This window comes from Dermacentor andersoni, chromosome 2, assembly GCF_023375885.2.
Source record: "Dermacentor andersoni chromosome 2, qqDerAnde1_hic_scaffold, whole genome shotgun sequence".
Classification (NCBI taxonomy): Eukaryota; Metazoa; Arthropoda; class Arachnida; order Ixodida; family Ixodidae; genus Dermacentor; species Dermacentor andersoni.
The window spans coordinates 117,207,319-117,228,509 of NC_092815.1; the positions used below are offsets into that span (position 1 = coordinate 117,207,319).

General features: G+C 44.7%; 1 protein-coding gene and 1 pseudogene across 8 annotated transcripts in view; one reads left to right on the plus strand and one right to left on the minus strand.

The window, feature by feature from the left end:
* Positions 1 to 21,191, minus strand: part of Dgkepsilon (diacylglycerol kinase epsilon) — a 63,163-nt gene that overhangs the window by 4,055 nt on the left and 37,917 nt on the right. For 4 of the 8 annotated variants that reach the window (XM_050188085.3, XM_055076557.2, XM_055076554.2 and 1 more), the window contains one exon: positions 16,979 to 17,090. In XM_050188085.3, the coding sequence (XP_050044042.1) occupies positions 16,979 to 17,090 (112 nt within the window). Of the gene's footprint in view, positions 1 to 10,390; positions 10,731 to 10,793; positions 10,845 to 10,919; positions 10,971 to 11,079; positions 11,275 to 11,592; positions 11,654 to 11,749; positions 11,922 to 14,237; positions 14,429 to 14,997; positions 16,104 to 16,978; positions 17,091 to 21,191 lie in introns of those variants that run through there. The other 4 variants (XR_011892819.1, XR_008614703.2, XR_008614704.2 and 1 more) reach the window with 4 other exon arrangements.
* On the plus strand, positions 1,136 to 4,898 carry LOC140216106 (uncharacterized; annotated as a pseudogene).

Genomic DNA, 21,191 nt, shown 5'->3' on the forward strand with positions numbered 1-21,191 from the left:
GCAGTGCCACCTGTGGTGGAGTCTCTGTTCACAGCATGTGAAACAGATGACAGTCCAGAGGAGAAATGCACTGGTCGCAGCACAAAATTAGCACGTGTTGCTGTGGTGTAGCATGTGTTTCTGTGGTGTTTAACTCTTTCCCTACCATTGAGAAAATAGGTGTTATTTGTAGGTAACACCAGATTTCTCTTTGCCTGAAGGGATTTCTCTTTGCCTGAAGGAACTACTGTACTTATTATTTTACGTAATACGTACATAAACAAAATGCAGAATGAATGCACTTTTAGGCGTAAAAGTTTTATTAGCGAGATGTCATCATCATCAGCCTGGTTACGCCCACTGCAGGGCAAAGGCCTCTCCCATACTTCTCCAACAAGATGTATGTCATAAAAAAGGTATAAATTGCCAAACTCAAGATTGTGGGATAAATATGAAAAAAGTTTGTAAAGGCATGCTTGTATCTACTAAGACAAAAATGTAACAAAAATTATGAGATATACAAAATGTATTGCCATCTAATAGGCATTATCTCTGAAAAAAAAAAATCAAAATTTTTTATTGAACAGTTATTCCATTACAAAAATATAAGTACAAGCACTACAGTTTGGCACGATGCGCTGCAGTCACCGATGTTTCGGGCTGGCTTGCGTCGGCATCGCTCCCAGAGTCAGAGTCCAACAAAAAGGCAGCATCCTCAGACTCACTGTTGCTCAATCCATTGATAAAATCAGCCGCTGATGCAACATAATCACGAGATCTGCGATCCTTCTAAGCGAGCACACCGTTCCTGTAGGCGGCCATTTTCGCTTTCTACTTTGACGATTGTGAAACTTCAGAGTGTGTTCAAAAATTAACTGCTAGCAGGGAAAAAGCAAACTGCTTAGAAAACAAAACTATGGTTCTCCTCTTTCACTTCCTATGGCATAGAGTGTTCGTGAGCGACGCAAAAGGTCTCAAAAGCGGCATTTCAAACCATCGGTAGTGGGCAGTCATTATCGCTTTCTACTTTGACGCTCGCAATAACATTGGAGCACATTCAAAAAACACTGACTGATGGGGGGGGGGGGGGGGCTAACTGCTTAGATAACAAAAATATAGTTCTCGTTCACATACAGTAGCATAGTGTGTCCGTGAGCAGTGCAGAAGGTCTTTAAAGCGGCGTTTTAAACCATCGATAGTGGGCGGTCATTTTTGCTTTCTACTTTGACAATCGCAAAAACATCGAAGCATGTTCGAAAATCACTGCCTGGGGGGAAAAGGCGAACTGTTTAGAAGACAAAACTATAGTTCTGCTCATTCAAGTACGATAAGGCAGTGTGTCCGTGAGCAACACAGAATGTCTATAAAGCAGCATTTCAAACCATCGTTAGCGGGCTAACGATGCCCAATGGGCCCGGTATGAAAAGAATTAAGGTGCATTCACACCGGCCAAGAGGGAAAGCGGGGAGCAGCAAAAAGCATGCGGGTTTTCAACGTGGCGTGGCGGCACGCGAGGAGTTGTTCAGACCGCCCGCCTGGCCTAGCTGCTCGCGCCGCCGCTCGCGGAGCCTCGCGCTTTCACAAACGCCCCGAGAGCTTGCACCGCTTTCGACAAACAAGCTGTTTGCACGTTTTCGCTGCTCTCGCTTGCTAACCACTTGTGAAGAATGATCAGCTCGGACGAAGAAGACGAAATAGTTTGCATTCTGCTCGTAGCAGCTGTTCAAGACAAGCAGCAGAACGCTCGAAGGAAGACAGCCCGCCAACGCCGCTGGTGGGTTCGCCCCGCCTTGCAAGAATGAGAGAGAATGGGTCATGCCAATGCTTTGCTGCCCCATCTTCGTTCGCGGGATGTGGAATACTACAGAGAGTGAGTCTCCATTCTGCACTCCTGTGATTTACTGTAGTGTTTTAGTTCAGGCACGTACATGTACTCTTGAGCAAATCAGTTGTACGTAATGCAACACATGTGCTTTTTCTGCAGTTATTTGAGGATGCCCCCGCGCTCCTTCGACACATTATTACAACTCCTGAAACCAAGGATACAGAAAGCTGACACAAACTACCGAAGGGCAATTCCTCCAGAGCACCGGCTAGCACTAGCTGTCAGGTAAGGCTTCAGCGCTATTAATTTAGGGCTTTTTGTTATTTCTAGTTTCTTAGCAAGTGTTTTCTTACACGGTGACCGAGCGGGACCATGCATACACTTTCGTGTTTTTCAACTTGTCTTTTGGCTCAGGTTCCTGGCTGCAGGGGAGACGCTGCGCTCCTCATCTTTCAATTTTCCATCTGGCCGCTCTACGGCTTGCATGATTGTCGCCGAAGTATACCAGGCCATTTCGGACGTCTTCGGGCCGATTTACGTCGCTTAGCCGTCCACACCGGATGAATGGCTAAAGGTAACCTATTCGTTGTCGTCTATGCATGGTTAATGTTGCTGTAGATATTGCTGTACACTGACTGTATTGCACAAATAATTGCAACATTTGGTAGGAAAGTTATTTATAATAAAATTTAATTTTTGTACCGCATCTCCAAAGGACTAACTAATTTCAATTTCTTGCCTTTTGCGCCGCTTAACACAGGTTGCGAGGGACTTTGAAAACAAGTGGAACATGCTACATTGCCTGGGTGCGATAAATGGAAAACACATGAATGTTGAGTGCCCGGCAAACTCTAGAAGCAGAGACTGAAACTACAAAAATTCGTTCAGCAAGTCGATGCTCGCATTGAGCGACGCCAACTACAGGTAAGTTTAATCAATCGTACCATCTCGCTTATTAACAGTTTGAGCAAGAAGCCTAGTTTATAGAAATGTTGTTTTGTTTGTTCTTCTAAGCTTTAACTAACCAGTATGACCACAATTGAATACTGTTTGGTGTTACTTTGATGCCAAATGGTGTCCCCGGCATCTCTCACTGATATAGTTATGCACAATGCTTCTTCGCTATTTTTTTTGCACTTCAGTATCCAAGGTGGTGTTCACTGAGAATTGAAGCTATGTGAAATTGTGCATTAAATAAAAAATTCTGTGCAAGTTATTTGATAGTTGTTCAGCCTTTGTGGGGCAATTCTTTCACCAAATGCGGGTCCAGATTTGAAATCTTCGTAGAGAACTGTCTTGGAAAAAAATAGCATAATTTTTTATAGAAGATAATTTTCGAGGTATAGATGTATTGTTTATCTGTTAATAATAAGAATAAAATTAATTAAGAAACTTAGAATAAGAATAAGAAAAATTTATGCACTGGAATGAATATGATTCACAGAGGCAATCAGTTTTCGTGAGTCTCAAGACAGGAAATGCGCAGGCATGGCGGCAGCGTTTGTACATATCAGCGCCCACCTGTGAGCAGCTGTAGTCGCACCCCTGTGTGCAATAAACCAACGAGTGTCAAGAAGTCAACCTTTGAGAGGTTATACACCAGATAGACATCAGTATCTGCGAGAATGCAGCAAATGGGAACAGCCCGTGAGACAAAACTGAAGCTAAAATAGAGGAAAAATAATGGTACAGCAATATTACCTTTATTCTACCACTTTTCTGCATACACTATAATTCATTTCAATTCATTTATTGTGCAAAGTGCCCAGGAACAGTTAGAAACCTTGGTAACGGATCCTGCATACTACATCATTATTTGTCAATTTCGTACAATTTAGTTTTTCTTATACTGATGAATGACAGATCTCTTACGTATCAATGATATGTTTCTGCATACTTGCTTTCATTCTAGCTTCCTGTATGCTGAAATCGGCCACCATGGAAGCGAATCAGATGGTGGCATCTTTAGCAGCAGCAACCTACAAACGAAAATTATTGACGGCACTCTTGGTGTTCCTGCATGCGCAAGTCTTGGAATGATAGGCGACATTCCTTATTTTTTCGTCGGCGATGAAGCCTTCTTTTTGAAGACGTACATGATGAGGCCGTATTAAAAAAAAAGTGAGTGGTGATATTGTCAGCACAATGCATACACGTTGTGTAGCCATGACCAGCATTAGTTTACGTAACTGTAATGGTTTGCTGCTTTGCAATATTCGCAATTTGCAGTGCAGATCATAAAATGTCTTCTTTGAGAGATGTAGCTGGCATGTCCTTATTTAGCTGATATATATATATATATATAACATTGATGGCACTAAGAGACTTCCAAAATATGTAGACATGTAATGGCCCTTTCACTACGTATGTAGGCACTTTATAGCATAACATATAGTTTGAGTTCTCAAGTGAGATTGTGCAAGCTGCCACGTTAAATGGGAGACCTTTGCATCAGACAAAGTTGTAAGGAAGCAAAATACAATACACTGAACGGTGATTTGCATTCTTTGTAAACGGATATTGAAAACGAGATCCTGAAACATTTGAGCCAACACGTAGCATTTCAGTGCAATGCTACTAAAATGTTAGAATAGAAGTGCAGGTCATTGTATCTCTCAAATCCTGCTATCTTGGTGAGTCTGCTCTATTCTAAAACACTTGTTTTCCTACAGCTCTTCACCCTCTTCTCTTAGGGAGCTCATCTATGGCAACAGTGCAACCCTGCAGTGCAGACAGCAGTGCAAGCACACAATTTGAGGGGTTGCAGCAGAAAAGAATATTTAATTACAGATTAAGCAGGGCTCGCAGAGTTGTAGAAAATGCCTTCGGTATATTGGCGCAGAGATGGCGGATCCTTCGCCGGCCTTTCAAGGCGAAGGAAGACAACATCAGGAGGATAGTGTCCGCATGTGTAGTACTGCACAACTTCCTTTTGAAGGAATCACCAGACTCAAAAGCCATGTACTGTCCACTGGGTACCACCGACACTGAGGAATGGCAAGGCAAGGTGATTGATGGGAACTGGAGGGCCGACAGTGCTAACAATGGAGCTCTGGTCACCTTGCACGGCACAGGTTACCACTCGACCAGGTAATGTGGGCATAGCTATGAAACTACTGTTGCACGCACATGCACAGATGCAGCGCACATATTTAAAGCAAAGTTTCTTTTGCCTAGCCTGCTACAATTTCATGTTGGTCAGTTTGTATGTCTGTCTATCAGTATTGTGCCATGTGTTTGCGCTGACACGCAAACATATGTGTACACGCTCTGGTATTTGTTTACATTGCTTGTTGATCTTCAGTATACTGCAATGAAACACCTCCGATCCACGTAATTCAACAATGTATTTAAAAGCACTACATACAGTGTGGTATACTTACTATGCGTTACGTGTAGTGCACGAGTACTACATATAATGTTGTAGCTTCCCCATTCTTGTGCCACAAAGTATGTGCTGCTGTCACACAGTCGGTGTAAAACATTGATGTGTTTTCATGTACCACACTTTTGCCTGCTTGCTCCTCTCTTCACAATTCCTCCCCTCAAGATCACTGGTCTGATGTCTCACAGTATGAACTCGCTTCCACTCCTGTTTGCATATAGACCTAGGTTGTGCAGTGCACAAACTTTGCATGGTACTTTGCTGCTCATAAATATGATGCGGTAATAATGAGGAAAGTGTGGTGAATCAACATTGCATGAGGTTACACATCACATTGGACTAAAGAAGTTCGCATAGAACAAAGTCATAGTATTTAAGCGCATCACAAATTCTTTACTTCACAAAGATTCCAAGGTGCAGTAAAGCTCTTGTTTGGCCTGGTTGGTGCATTCTTGGACACGTAACAGGTCAGCACAAAAAAACAAGGAACTTGAAAGAAACATGCACAGGATGGGCTTTGCACCTGTTATGAAGCCGAACAATATTATGAAGCCGAATAGAGCTACATTGACGCACTGCGTCACGCTAAACACTCCTTTTATCACAATAATCTACCAAACCTATTAATCAATAACCAGAGGCAATTTTGGAGAGTTTTAAACAATAGCGAAACGCGCACTATTAAGATAACTAACGAATCGAATGAAATTATTAATGATTCCAATTGCGCCGATGTGTTTAACTCTGCCTTTGCTTCTGTGTTCACAAACGAATCTAATGCGCCTCCAGTTTCGTCATTGCTTAGTATAAACTCGTCAATGCCAGCCATTGCTTTCAATGTAGACGGTATTTGTGCGATCATTGACAAAATCAAGTGTTCATCATCTTCCGGCATAGACGAGATTAACTAAAATATTTTAAAAAACACTAAGCTTATTTTTGCAGCATATTTGTCTTTGATATTTGCCCAGTCTCTTTCTTCAGGTTTCATTCCAGATGACTGGAAAATTGGGAAGGTCGTTCCAGTTCACAAATCAGGTAACAGAAACTCGCCTCTTAACTACCGCCCCATCTCCCTAACAGAGTCCCCTGCAAAATCATGGAACATGTCATCTACTCTCTTATCATGAATTTTCTTGACTTGAATCACTTTTTCCATCCCGCCCAGCAAGGATTCTGCAAAGGTTTCTCCTGTGAAACACAGCTGGCCATTTTCCTGCACGATGTTCACACTAACCTTGACAGTAACATACAGACTGACGCAATTTTCCTGGATTTCTCCAAGGCCTTCGATAAAGTTCCTCATCAACGTCTAATATTGAAACTTACAAGACTTAATTTGCATCCTGATGTTTTGAATTGGATCACTGAATTTCTTAGCAACCGTTCCCAATCTGTCATTATAAATAATCACCTATCTAACCCTGTGCCAGTAACATCAGGCGTCCCTCAAGGATCGGTTCTTGGCCCTCTATTATTTTTAATATATATTAATGACTTACCTTCACATGTGTCCTGTAATATCTGAATGTTCGCCGATGATTGTGTCATTTATCGCACTGTACGTAACACCTGCAATCAAACAGCCCTGCAGAAAGACCTTGCCAACATACAGTTAAACCTGGATGTAACGAACCTATATGTAACGAATTCCTGGATTTAACGAAGTTTTTGAATTCCCCAACGCTGCCCCCATTGAAGCCCATGTATTTTCGACCTTGATGTAACGAACGCGTTGCGGCGGTTAGCCTTGATGTAACGAACTCCCAAAGCTGATCAGTCATTACTTTTAGCACTTTTAAGGAAAATTCGGCCGAAGAAATGCTCTAGATTATTGAATATTAATGCTGTAAGGAGCCAGCAGCTACGCGCACGCCAGGGATTGCCGCGACCGAGCAAAGTTAGCGATGATGATGATGGCGGCAACTAGCGCCGCTCCGTGCCTAACGTAGCAGTCTTTTCAGGCTTTGCTTGTCTAGCGTGGCACCAGGTGGCATTGGTATCGGCAGCTGATTTTTCTTGCAGAATTATTTTGTTTCGTATGGATTTGAGGACAAGCATTCTTATTTTGTGATTTTCATTTGTTTCAATGGCTTATACACACTTATGTGTAAGAATTCACTTGAAAAGCAACGCTGATAGCCGGTTCTTTCATTGCCAAGGCGCCGGAAAGGAGAGGGGGAGGGACGATGACGAACGATATCCGTCACTTTTTTTTCTTTCTCTATGGGTGCGTTGCATTCGCCATCTTGAGTGTTGTCCTGCGTTCTGCACGTGTGCGTGTGTCAACTGTGCTCTGGTACTGTTTTTGTCCGACTTGTTTTGGAGGTGCTAGGCCTGCCTGTCGGCGTGTAGTCGTGCGTCTCCGCTTCTAACTGCGTCGTCGGTTGGTCGTGATGAGTTCTACTGCCAGAAAACGAAAAGTTCTGTCTTTTGAAGACAAACTCGCAATTTTAAATGCAGTCTCCGCGGGCGAGAAGAAGAAGGACGTTGCCACCCGTTTCAGCATTCCAGCGAGCACACTATCAATGATTTTGAGTGCGGAACACAGCATCAGAAACGCAGTGGAGTCGGGAACAAGCTCGAAGAAAAAAAGACTGAAGCTGTCCACATACACTGATGTGGACAAGGCAGTGTTCACGTGGTTTTTGGACACGCGAGCCAGAAATGTACCCATAAGCGGCGCGATCTTGCAACAGAAGGCAAAGGATTTTGCGTGTATCTTGGGTCATGACGATTTCAAGGCAAGCAACGGGTGGCTGCAGGGATTTAAGAGCCGGCACGGTGTCGTCGGAAGAGTAATCAGCGGCGAATCTGCCTCCGCAGACAGCGATGCTGCTGCTTCGTGGGTGGCTGACAAGCTGCCTGGAATCCTGAGTCGCTTCGAGGCGGCTGATGTCTACAATGCCGACGAGACAGCTCTATTTTATCAAATGCTTCCGGGCCGCACGCTAGCGTTAAAAGGCGATGACTGCCGCGGTGGAAAGCAGAGCAAGCTCCGCATAACGATTCTGCTGTGTGCCAACCTCGACGGCACAGACAAGAGAGTCCCGCTAGTTGTCGGCAAAAGTGCCCGTCCCAGGTGTTTTAAGGGAACGAAGCGTATGCCCGTGAAGTATGTGGCGAATTCCAAAGCGTGGATGACTCGGCCAATATTTTCTGAGTGGTTAAAGGAATTTAACCAGGACGTCAAGCGGCAAGGCCGTCAAGTTTGCCTACTGCTGGACAATTGCTCGGCGCACCACGTCGAGGGCCTGCAGCTGTCGAACATCGAACTGCATTACTTCCCGGCCAACTGCACGTCCCTAATACAACCCCTGGACAAAGGGGTCATTAACAGTTTTAAATGCTGTTACCGGCGCCGACTAATCCTGAAAATACTTCTCGACATCCGTCTGGAACGGGAGATGAAGATCGACATTTATCAAGCAGTCGAGATGCTTGCTGCCTCCTGGCAAGAGGTCAGGGCAGAAGTTATCGCGAATTGCTTTTTAAAGGCCGGAATAGCCAAAAACGCACGGGCTGGTGCCGACGAGGAGGAGGAAGACCTTTCTACTCCGTCCAATGTGGCCGAAGCGTGGAACGAGCTATGTACTAACGGTGGTGTACCCGACGACGTTGAACTGACTGACTTTTTGTTTGCCGACAACGCCGCCGTGACTACAGAAGAAATGTCTGATGCAGCAGTAGCTGAAAGCGTGCAAAATCCGGATGGCGGTGATGATGGTGCTTGTGAGGCAGATCCGTGTGACGTGCCTACTGCAAAGGAGGTGATGAACGCAATGGACGTTATGCGCTGTTTCGTCGGCTCGCTCGACGATGAAGGAGCTCTACACGATTTAGCCTCTTTGGAGCGGCGTGTTGTGCCTACACTCGTGCCGAAGAAGCAAGCGGAAATTACGCAGTTTTTTAGTGTAAAATAAATGATTGAAGGGTGAGTTCACCTTCACGGATATATTGAGCTATTTGGTTTCGTTTCTGCATCATTCGTACGAGCCTTCACGCGAAACCTGCATGTAACGAAAACCTGCATGTAACGAAAAATTGCGAGCTTTTGTCAACTTCGTTATATCCAGGTTTAACTGTACTAACATGGTGTGACGATTGGTTAATGACACTTAATGTACAAAAATGTAAAGTTATGTCTTTCACTCGTAGCAGTAATCCCCTGGTATTTCCCTACCAAATTAGAAGCATGCCTCTCTAACTAGCAGAGTCCTATAAATACCTAGGTATCACTGTATGCAATGATCTGTCTTGGCATAAACATAATTCTAACATCATATCATCTGCTAATAAAACACTAGGTTTTTTAAAACGTAATCTCCGCCAGGCATCTCAAAATGTAAAACTGCTTGCCTACAAGTACCTTGTTCGGGCAAAACTTGAATATGCATCTGCCATCTGGAGCCCGCACCAAACATATCTTATCACCTCACTTGAATCTGTTCAGAACCGCGCTACTAGGTTCATTCACTCACAATATTCATGTCAGTATTTCCGCACTTAAAACACAATCCGGACTAACACTAGTATCTAATCGCCGACGCATTGCTACTCTTGAGCTCTATCACAAGTTCTTTTTCAGTGCTTTTCGTCATGCGCCATACATCGTTCCTGCGGCATGCATCTCTCACCGCACCAGTCATCCGCAGCAAGTCGCACGCCCGCGTGCCCGAACCACTCATTTTTCCGCCTCGTTCATTCCTCGAGCAGCTAAAGACTGGAACGGCCTTCCTGCTGACATTGTTAGCATCACTTGCCTGTCTTTATTCCTACAGCGTGTGATTGATCACTTTGAATATAACTAATGAAGTGTACCAAATGTGGAACTTATGTTAAACCCACCCCTTATGTAATACCCCCCTGGGGGTCTTTAAGGACAATAAACTGAACTGAACTGTGTACATTCCTTTCATTGTCTGTTTTTTTGTGCAGCCTTGTTATGTGTTCAAGCATTCCAAGGTGTGTGTTGGATCTGCACAAATTTTGCTTTTGCTGCATTAAGCAATATTTCATATAAGTTGATGAAACAAAATATATTTAAGGGAGTTCTGTAGCCTAAATGCTGTGTTCTAATAAAAATACTTTTCTACGGGGTTGCATATGCCATACGCGACAAACTGTCAAGGTATTTTATCACAGATGGGAGGGTGCCATGGCAGGAGAGCCATGTGAAGAACTGCAGATGGTAACAGCCGTGCAAGTAAGTTCACGCTTTATTTGCTGAACCACTACGTAACACGAAAATTATTAGAACATGGAATAGAAAAATTTCAAAAAAGAAGCAAAGTGTGGTAAACAACATACTAATGAGTTTCATATAATTTTTCTCTGGCTTCTTTGATTTTCTTGTGCACTAAGTCCTGCACAGCATGCATTGTGTCAAGCTGCTCATCAATTGACAATGTACGCATCATGCCAACCATAGTAAATGCAATATGGTATAGCATGTCTTCTTCCTGCTCTTTCTGGGCGTGTGATGCCTTCAGATGGCTGAGGCATTCAGCTGCCACGCTGGGAGCAGTGTCCTCAGATGGCCTGAAAGCAGATACATAGTTGTTTTTCACTATGTCCCTCAGAACACATTGTTGCTTAACTTACATCTTCCGGTTCTTTGAGGTTCGCCATGACTTGCGTGGCCTTGGCGCACTGCTGAAATTGAAGGTTTGAAATTACTAAACACACTGTACCTCTATTGGCACACTGCATATGCAACAACATCCTTGCCTTGCAATTTTCTCCTCGACATGTCTATCTTGTAGGTCTCCCTCTGTCGACCTGTGTGAATAAATGCCATAGTTTATACATTATGTATCTAACAGACATCTGTAAACGTGATTGTTTTTGTTTCATTATTTCAGCCTGTAGTAGTATGTGAAATCCTTACGTTTCCAAGGTGTCACTCGGAGTTCGATGACCACTTCTCACAGCGGGGAAAATGCCTGTTGGAGCAGCAAGGACACTTGTGTCGGTCGAGCTGCCGCCACCTTGTTGCAGACAATCTTGCCCCAGCATTTCATCTGATAAGAACTGCAGTTCTTCATCCTGGCTAATTTTGCCTCCTTCTGCTGGCTCTTCCATTCTACATCAAGTGCAAAAAAAGCCGTTTTTCCATGCTTACACTCAATAAATGTTCAAAATGACCTGGCCTCATTCTTTATGCAGAGTTATTGCTTGTATTGCAGAAGAAAACTGCTGGCTTATAAAAACCGCTGGGTGCATCAGCAGTGATTCTTTCATACAAAAATGAGATCACATGTAGCGTCATTTTGCAAAGCTTGTTAAGAATAACATAAAACTCATATAATTATTACAATATAGAAAGTATTGCAAAAGCATTTTATGCTGGAGTTGTAACACCGAGTTGATTTCTTACTGGAATGAAGTGCATAGAACTTACCGTTGGGACGCCTTTAATTCCAGGTTGCTCCAAAGAGCGTAAAGGTAAAGTTTGACACAATCTAAGTCATTCAGGAAAAATGGAATGCTTTAAAGTGCAGGATACACACTCCACAATACAGGGGTTACTAAGGAATCAGTCTCATAACAGCACTTACATGGGCTCTTCATACACTTTTTCCATAATTGGAACCATAGCTTCGAAGTGTTTCCACTTAATTATGGGTATATCTTTTGTGCCAGCCCCGCTTCTGGTCTTCTGTTTGATTTCTTGCTTCAGATTTGTGAAATGATCCTTGAGATTCTTGAATTTTTTTTGGCACGTTGCAGCTGTGTGAGAAAAAGTAATTGCTACAGTGGGCTGAACAGTGCCTGTGCATCTTACACTAAAACAAAACACTTCCCTATCACGTTTCAAGCAGTATTTCTAGCAGTCTATTGCAGCAACAGCATAGCCAAGGGGGGGAAGGGGGGGGGGTGAACACCTAGAAAAGCTTTTACACACAATATATATAGCAATACCTATTGCATGCACACACATGGGGACCGTTGAACCCCCCAAGACCCCCGCCCCCTCTCCCCGCCTCTTTTCAAAAAAGGATTCTGGCTATGCTCCTAGAGGTCTTGCTGCACGTTTGTATAACTGGCTGTAGAGAAGCGAACGAAATGGTTGGTTCGTATGGTCGTCCTTCAACGGCTTTTGTTCTCGATTGCTGCAAGGCGTTCATGCACCGTCTGGGCCAGCAACCGGATGCAAGAGGCCGAGACGAGGCATACGGTCAGTTTCTGAGGGAGCTCACGCGTCCCTTTTCGCCTATAGGCATTCCAGCAGGAAGGCGGCGGCCCTTGTTCTGGTCGGGCTACGTGACCCTTTGAAGAAAAGGCCGACCTATTCGAACGTGCTAGACCAGAGTCATAAACAAGAAACAAAACTGCAACATCTGCTGCGAACGAGGAGTACCGAGCACCGTAGAGTCCCCTGTCTGGACCCATATGGGTGACAGCACCCAATAAAAAACTAAATAAATAAATAAATAAATAAAATGACACGTGCAAACGGTTTGCCTGCTTCACATGGAGGGCTTGTCAAGAACAACGAGAGGGAGAGTGTGGCACAGTCGTAGACATCGCAAATTGGCGGGCATGTCATGTGCTAGGAAAGTGTCTTTAGGAAAACAAGTTGTTGGGCTCGCGCAACGGCCGTGCGCTGCATTTGATACGAAATTGCTGTCCTGTCAACAGGCTTTGATGCTGAAATGTGGCACTCACGTACGCTCTCCTCCCAAGAGAATGCACCGCAACGCAAGACGGCACCCCGTTTTACAGAAGACGAAAAGAGCCTGCTGACGACACTCGTGAACCACTACAAGCATATTGTGGACTGCAAGAAAACTGATGTCGCGTCGTTGGCCAAGAAGAATAAGACATGGAAAGAAATAGCGAAACAATATAATGCCAACCACGGGATTACGCGACGCAGTCACCTGCAGCTGAAAAAAATGCTGACCTGAAGCAAAAGCAGAAAAAGGAAGCTGCGAAAGAAAGGCGAGAGCACCACAACACTGGTAAGCGCACATGTTCTGCATGACTGGCTCATTTGGGCTACTTTTTATTATGCTCATGCGCATATATCGTATTCGGTGGACAAAGCGTGACAGTTCGGCATGCTGAGCGTAAATATGGTTGTGAGCGTTAATAACTAGTGATGGCATGTGTAGCCATTGAAGATAATTGAAGTGCACCAGCATCGGGCGCATGTGTTTCGTGATGACCAGAATCATCTTTCTAACTGTGCGGCACACTGTTGACTGAGGAATGCGGACCGGACCCCCGGTGACTGTTTTAAATGTGCCAGCACCGTAAAACATCAGCGCTATCAGCAGCTGCAGCACGGGAAGCACACAGGCTGTCCTCTGTTGTCCCCTCTTTCCCGGATATGCAACATAGCTAGAACTTGTCGCACGGCGTTCTTCGTGAATTTCTAGCGACCGAGGATTTGTTTGTTGTCGTACAGGTCCATCGGATTCCCTCGGTCACGTAGGGCGGGTCGCAGAATTTTTGGCAAGGGCTGCGCCTCTGAAAATGCTATATCCATGGCATGGCAAGCAAACTCAAAAGCAGCTAACCTCCGCGCGACGTCCGTTCGGGAGGCTGCCATGTTGGAATAACACACGAAGTCAGTTTCAAGCTAGCCCAGGATGTCCATCTAAACCAAGAAAACTTTCAAGAAAGAAAATAGTTGCGCCGTATTTCAGGCTGAACTAATGCGATGGTGTCTGCACATCGGCATTCTCACACTCGCCTAGCTGTGCATGTGTGCCACTAGATTGTTCGTTTTAGGACACTGCTTCCGGGCTGCAGCTCGTTTTCGCAAGGGTGTAGACGCCGATAATGTGTGTGTACTAATGCACGTAAGTCCTAGCGCACAAACACTTGCGCAGTTTACATCCACGTTGACAGTCGAAATTTCACCGTATTGCATCGTGCAAGGATGGAAGCCTGCATGTACCGGTTTAGGCCAAAAATCGAAGGTTGCGCTGGCGGCTATGCATGCACTGAACGATCTCTCAACCACAGGGATGAAACATATTGATTCAACGACACGACAAAAAGCATGTACAGAGACAGGCTGCCCTGTGAACTTACCATTCACATCCAGATTGTGCGCTATCTTCTTCCATATTTGATTCTTGTATTCAGTGTCCTTGTATCTGTTGTGTCTCTTGTCATATAGCATCGGGTAACATTTGATTGTATGAATAAAAAGCGCAGCGCAAAATCCAGCTGTCTCGGTGGATGCCATGTTGAGTAGGCTTGTCTCCTCGATTCCTGATTGGCTGCGGGAAAGCGGGAAGCTCCGGCAGTGTGGAAAAAATCAGTCCGAGAGCGATCGGGCTGCCCGCCTTGTTTTCTGCCTGCTTTTCCCGCTCGGCGAGGAGGTTTTCGACGCTTTCCGCTTTACGCCTGCCCACTTTGCCCGCCCCGCCTTTGGTGTGAATGCACCTTTAAGCTGCTACACTCCACAAGTTACTCTGAATATCAAAGGTGAGGCTGCCACCATCCGAGCTGTCTGCATGTTATGATATCAAGAAGCACAAATGAAGCACTGAATGGGGTTATTAGTGAAACAGTTAGGTTCTAACAAACCATTATGCTATGAAATGTGCTCACCAAGTGTGACATCTGTTGGTATCCTCCTCTTTTTGCACTAATTTTTATGGTAGTAATCCTCATACCTGTTGTGACATTGCTGTCCAAAGCTGAGACCAATATTGCCAAAAATTAATCACAGCTCTGATTTATCACCTAGCCTGTGTTCGCACTTTCTGCAGTGTTCCAGCCGGTCTGGCGTGTCAAATTAAAAGAGGAGGCATAATAGGCTTTTAACCAATTCCAATGAACTCCCTGAATGTATTACACGTTTAGTTTCAATAGGGTCACAGTAGAAAACAAGGTGGATCTAAATGTGCACATGATTGTATAACAAGAAAAAAACTTATCATGCCTCTGAATCTGACAATTACGAATACCTTTACTATTACATTTACCTTTAGAGAACAGCAATTTATTTATGCTTCCTGTACATCGTCGTCATTATAAGGCAGTTCGTTATCACAATGGGTCAAAACTTCTATCCACCCGGTGATCCACTACATCTGATATTCTGCATTTCTTGAACTACACCATAACCATCACCAAGATGGTGTCTAACACCTAGACTAACAACTTTCACCTGTTCGTCCTGCAAGACATGCAAGACCCCGACACAATGAGAACATGTCACATGGCAGTTTTGTGACTAGCTTAGCATGCAAAATAATTTTCCCTTTGAATTATTTTTCATAATTAAACCAGTGCAGAGAACACTTTTTTCACCATGTTTCAATGACAGTGGCAATGATGCATGTCATGATGCATGATGCACCATCAGTAGGCTCTTGACAATGCAGCAAATGCAATTTGAGTTTTGTATCCGATTTTAATGCACAGGCACTATTTGACAGTGGCAATGATGCATGTCATGATGCATGATGCACCATCAGTAGGCTCTTGACAATGCAGCAAATGCAATTTGAGTTTTGTATCTGATTGTAATGCACAGGCACTATTTTAACTTGCTTTGTTGAAGAAAAGGAGCACTATACACCTTTTTTTTTATGGCGAGAAGGAAAGTAATCTCCAACCCAGCACACTGAATGTCACTGCATACATTGCAGAGCTGCTTTCCTCCTATCTAGCTTGCACAATCTGCCATTGACGCGGTCGCACTACGTTGTGTGGACAGGACGTCAAGCATTTCAGAGCCAGTCTAGCTAATTTTCAGCACACAGTTTGCTATGTCAGGTGAACAGTTTGCAGTCGCGGGCTGCACAAAAAACTACTGGAAGTGAAAAAGCTGGGAGACTAAGCTGTGCAGGCATCGTAACCAGCCTCAGTGGCTGTGCAGCTGTGGCTTATTTAGCCTGCATCATTTCTCCACACGAAAATGTCACCAGCATCTTTGGTTCGCCCCTGTAGAGAAAGGGAATCATGCTTACAGAATGCGTGACATGGCATCGACAGGCCCGTCGCATGCCGCGATGCTTGGCGATTTGTTAAAAAATAAAAACTTTTATAAAAAGCCTACACAGCCACATTCTACGAATGCCCATGCAGATAGTCAAGTGGGTTTGATCGAATTTTTCAGCACCGTTTGTGCAGACACCGAGTGAAGCATACGCATTATTCTTTTTTTCCTTTCCTGGCAATTGTAATCAGGGGTGCGGGTTATACGCGGTGTCGAGTTATAAGCTGAAAAATACGATAAAGTAGCTCAAGCTTCCAAGCTTTTAAACTGCAAAGCTGCTAAGCTAGCACTGTGTCAGATGTTTCCAGTGTTCCAGAAAGTTTAAGAGAACCGGCTAATTTGCCAGCATGCAATCACCGTGCCGGCACCCAACTTGATTGTCAAGGCCAACTCCCACACCATCCTTCGAAATTATCAAAACTGCTTGCAATGACTTAACTTCAGCAGACAGTGAAGCTGCTGCCACAGAGTTGGTGCCCATTCCAGTAGCGTATCATGTATAAGCGCCTTTCACACAACATGAAATTTCATCAGAATGTACTATGTCAACATCACAATAGCTCACCTGACAGAATGCAGAAGCCACATCGCAGTGCTAACTGCTAGCAAGCACGAACAAGCCAAAATTACAGACTTTTGGAAGTTCATTCTGCGCCACTAGACCACATGTTTTGTGGTTTGTAACTTTCACAACAAATTTCTGCGATAACAAAATCTTTTATGCCTTGTCAATTTTGTTGTGGCAGGTTTTCGACTGTATAAGACCTCACTGTAGACAGTTGCACGTGAGGGCAGGTGTGAAACAATGAACATGGCTCACCTTGACTTCCTTTGCTTGCCCAAGTCGTACAGGTTCAGATATACCGACCTGAAGCTGTGCCACGTGAAAGGATGAGTATAGGCCTATTACTTCGACGAGACCATCATCATACCTGAAGAAGTAAGCATTTACTTTATATGAGGGCTCACAATGTTCAAATAAGTGTGCCTTTGCCAATGCACAAAGCTTCATTTTATGCATGTTATCTGATGCTAGAGCACCACATGCATTCCAGCTTGTTTTAACCCCACAAGGCACAACATATCATTTTTGATATGCTGAATTTGATGCCAAAAAATTCCGATTTAAACACTGTAAACCCCATGTAGAGCACATATTAGCGTTTTTTGAATGCTGAAGGGTGTTTTGTTCAGCAAATCAATTACTATATACAGTCGAACCTCGATATATCGAACAGCGCGGTGATCGCAAAATAGTTCGATATAGCCAGAATTCGATATATAAAATCACGCAGAAAACGCGTCAGAAACTAGCGCAAATCAATCAATGAACCAATCGTGGCGCAATAGATACTCACATGAAGCTTCAAACAAAGTATTTATTTAGTTCGCTGAAAGTACTGAAGCAGCGTAGCCTGCTTCATACTAGCAACCGCGTGCTTGACCACGGCGTCCTCAACATAGTCCAAACGGTCCACAAGAGACAGTCCAGTGCCTTCTATTGCGCGGCTGTAGCGGCGTACAACAGCTAAAGCAGCTACAGCCTCAGTTGCAGTCGGGAGCGGGGCAACATCAGCGCTTGCTGGATCAGCCTCGGCAGCGTCTTCGTTTGGCCGCTCAGCAGTCACTTCTGCCGCGATCTCCACGTCTGTTAACTCCGCCACTGTTTCGGTGCTGTCGTCACCGCCAACGAAGTCCGCAATGCACATGATGTGTGGCTCAGCACGGACAAAGCGCTCCAACTGGCTCCACGGCCGCCTCGATCACACGTGCACGGCGGGGGCAAGCCTCGCCGTGCGCGCGTGATCGAGGCGGCCGTGCTGGCTCCAAGCCGCCGCGTGTGTACGCCGCTACGTTCAAATGGCGCCCTCGGCGCAACCGATGTGGGCAGCTGTCGTACGCAGCAGTCTGGAACGCCGATCGCGCCGCCGCTATCTTCGAGAGTGTTGCGGGAAAGCTCGCCTCCTGTCAACAGAGCGCACTTGGTCTGGGGCGGCAGAGTTCGATATATCCATTTTACATCCGGCCCCGTTCGAAATAAAGAATTAAAAATGCATGCGATTTTCCATGTGATATAGAAATTGTTCGATATACGCAATAATTCGATATATCCGTGTTCGATATATCGAGGTTTGACTGTAATTACTGCAGTAATTAATTTTTTCATGAACTATAATTTCCCTCTTTTGTTCATACCAAATACAGTCACAAACTTTGATATAACAAATCACGCAGGACCACCGAAAATCGTTTTCTTATTTTGAAATATTGTTGCAATGAAAAACTTGTGGTTATAAGCCAGTGGACAAACCTAGGAATGAAAAATGACGTACCGTGGCAGTAGACGCGTGTGCAGACAAGCATACTCTCAAAGCATAGGTACTCTCAAATAAAATGTTTCACTCACTTCAAAGCTGCTTTATTTGCAGAAATCGGCAATTTTCTTCTGGCGCGTGCAGCTTGCACGACCAATCAGGAATGCGTCTACATTTTCCACTTTGCACAATACCTCATCAGGTACGTCATTACACCGAGCTATGAAAGTGCGGATTTTGTCCATGTGCACTAAAACATCATTGTTCGACACGATCTCATCTTCCGTGTTCGGTGACCCACAGTCATCTTCCTTCGGGTCGTCATCGTCACTGGAGACATCGCAATCGCAGTTAACGATCTCTTCGGTTGTCAGGTCCACCACTGTTAGTGCTGCGCTGTCGCTCTCCACGTAGTCGTCAAAGGAAGAGACGGCGAGCAGCAGTTCCGCAACCTCGGTCCACAGGTCTTCTGGGTTGTCATCGGTCACCTCCGGGTCATCTTCAAGCTGCACAGGCGCTTTGACAAGCCCTGCGTTTCGCCAGCAGTTGCTAATGGTGGACGCCTTCAAGTTCCACCAAGCTCCTGTGAGCATTTCCGCTGCCTGACGAATGTTGATTGCAGTCAGCTGCTTTAGGCAGAGGTTGATAATCAACCGCTGCACAAGGCACTTACAAAATTCTGCTTTTCCACTCTTAATAATGCCCTGGTCTAGGGGCTGCAGCAAGGACATGTTGCTTGGCGGCAGAAACTCCAAGCGAATGTGCATCAAGCGAACATTCACAATGTGAGCAGAGCAGTCGTAGACAACCAGTAGAATCCTTCGATCGTCCCTCCTCATTTGGTCATTGAGTTTGATGAGCCACTTGGAAAAGAGCTCTCTAGTCATCCAGGCTCGTTTGTTGGCGTGGTAGTCGTACGGTAACGACATGACGTTCTTCCTGCAGCGAGGCTTCCCGTACGTGCCGATGATGAGCAGTTAAGTTTTCTTCGTGCCTGCTGCATTGCAACAGAGCAGGATTGTCATGCGAAGATGTGATTTCTTCCCTCCTTTGCACTGCTGCCCTTTGAAGTGCATCGTCCGGTCTGGCCGGAGCTGATAAAAACATGCGGTCTCATCCATGTTGAAAATATCGCCTTCAGAGTACGATTCAGCCACCTCTAGAAAACAATCTTTGTGCCAGGAATCCACGCCTTCTCTGTCAGCAGCCTTTTTCTCGCCCGAGACTACCTGCCAAGTTATTCCGTTCCTTTGGCGGAAACGAAAAAGCCAACCCGCACTGGCGTCGAACCCAGTTATTTCAAGTGCATCGGCAAATTCAGTGTCTTTTTCTTGGAGCATTGGGCCAGACACGGGAACGTTTTGCAGTCTGGCATGATTGAACTACGCGAGAACAGCTTAGTCCACATTTTGAAGTTTCTCAGTCGCAGCCGTTTCCTCGTAGGAGCGAGTTGTGATTCCCAGTGAAGCTTGACAATCTTGTCTCGGCCTTTCAACGTGGTTGCGACGGTCGACAGGGCAATGCCACGCTGTCTGCACATGTCGATTTGCTTTTTCTCTGCGTCGATTTCGTGCAATACGTCCAATTTGTCCTGCAGCAAAAACTGCTTTCGCTTCTTGTTGGCCCCATCGCTAGCTGCATTCATCGTTGAATCTCGCGCGAATATCACCAAACCTTTGTCGTGAAGTTCTTGGTGAAGCTTGTGGAGAAGCAGTTGGCACTCGACATGGTGATGATGGTAGCTACTGCACTAGCGGTTTATGTTTCACGCGAGAGTTGCGGTGCTGTTACTTTTAGCCGAATTTGTAATACTGATGTTGTTCGGTTATAAAGAGGAAAATAAACTATGAGCGTTATTCTGAAATGTGCACTGTATCAAAATTCGTAGTTCTGAAATATTTTTACATTGAAGATATCTGCAGTCTGGCAGGAATTTTTTAAATATTTATAAATTTGAGAAATTCGTTAATGTGGGATTTGTAGTAACAAGATTTGACTGTATACTCTCCATGGCCAGAAACAAATGTTAAAAAATTATAATTTTCTGTGATCTGAAATGGTGTACAGTCTTTGTAAGGTTAATTAACCACACTGGTGCAAGACAATTTTGTTAAAACTTTGCAGTCGTGAAATATTAAAATTAAATTATGGGGTTTAACGTGCCAAAACCACTTTCTGATTATGAGGCACGCCGTAGTGGAGGACTCCGGAGATTTCAACCACCTGGGGTTCTTTAACGTGTACCTAAATCTAAGTACACGGGTGTTTTCGAATTCACCCCCATCGAAATGTGGCCGCCATGGGCGGGATTTGTGAAATATGACACACCATCATAATTCAAAGGTTAATGACTTTTTGCATTATACAACTGTCACATAGCAAAGCAGACAGATTTTCTGGACCTTGTCAAGCTGCAGATAGCTGCTTTTAGTCCAGGAAATCTTCTGCCCTTATGAAAATGGATCATTCTTTTCAGTTTTCTTCAATAAGAAGATCCCATGCACTGTGAAAATTGTCTTACGCGAAGCAATGTTTGGTTCCCCACTTGTGCTAAGCTTCTTGTTATATATAGGCTTAGTAGTAAAAATTAGAATTTCAATATAATCTCGAACTGCTAACTTCAGACGACTGCGAAGAAGAGTGGTAAATGTGATAAATAAGCGTACACTCTTAGAAGCCCCTCCCCCACAGCTGTCCCTTCATGGCGACAGGAAGTTG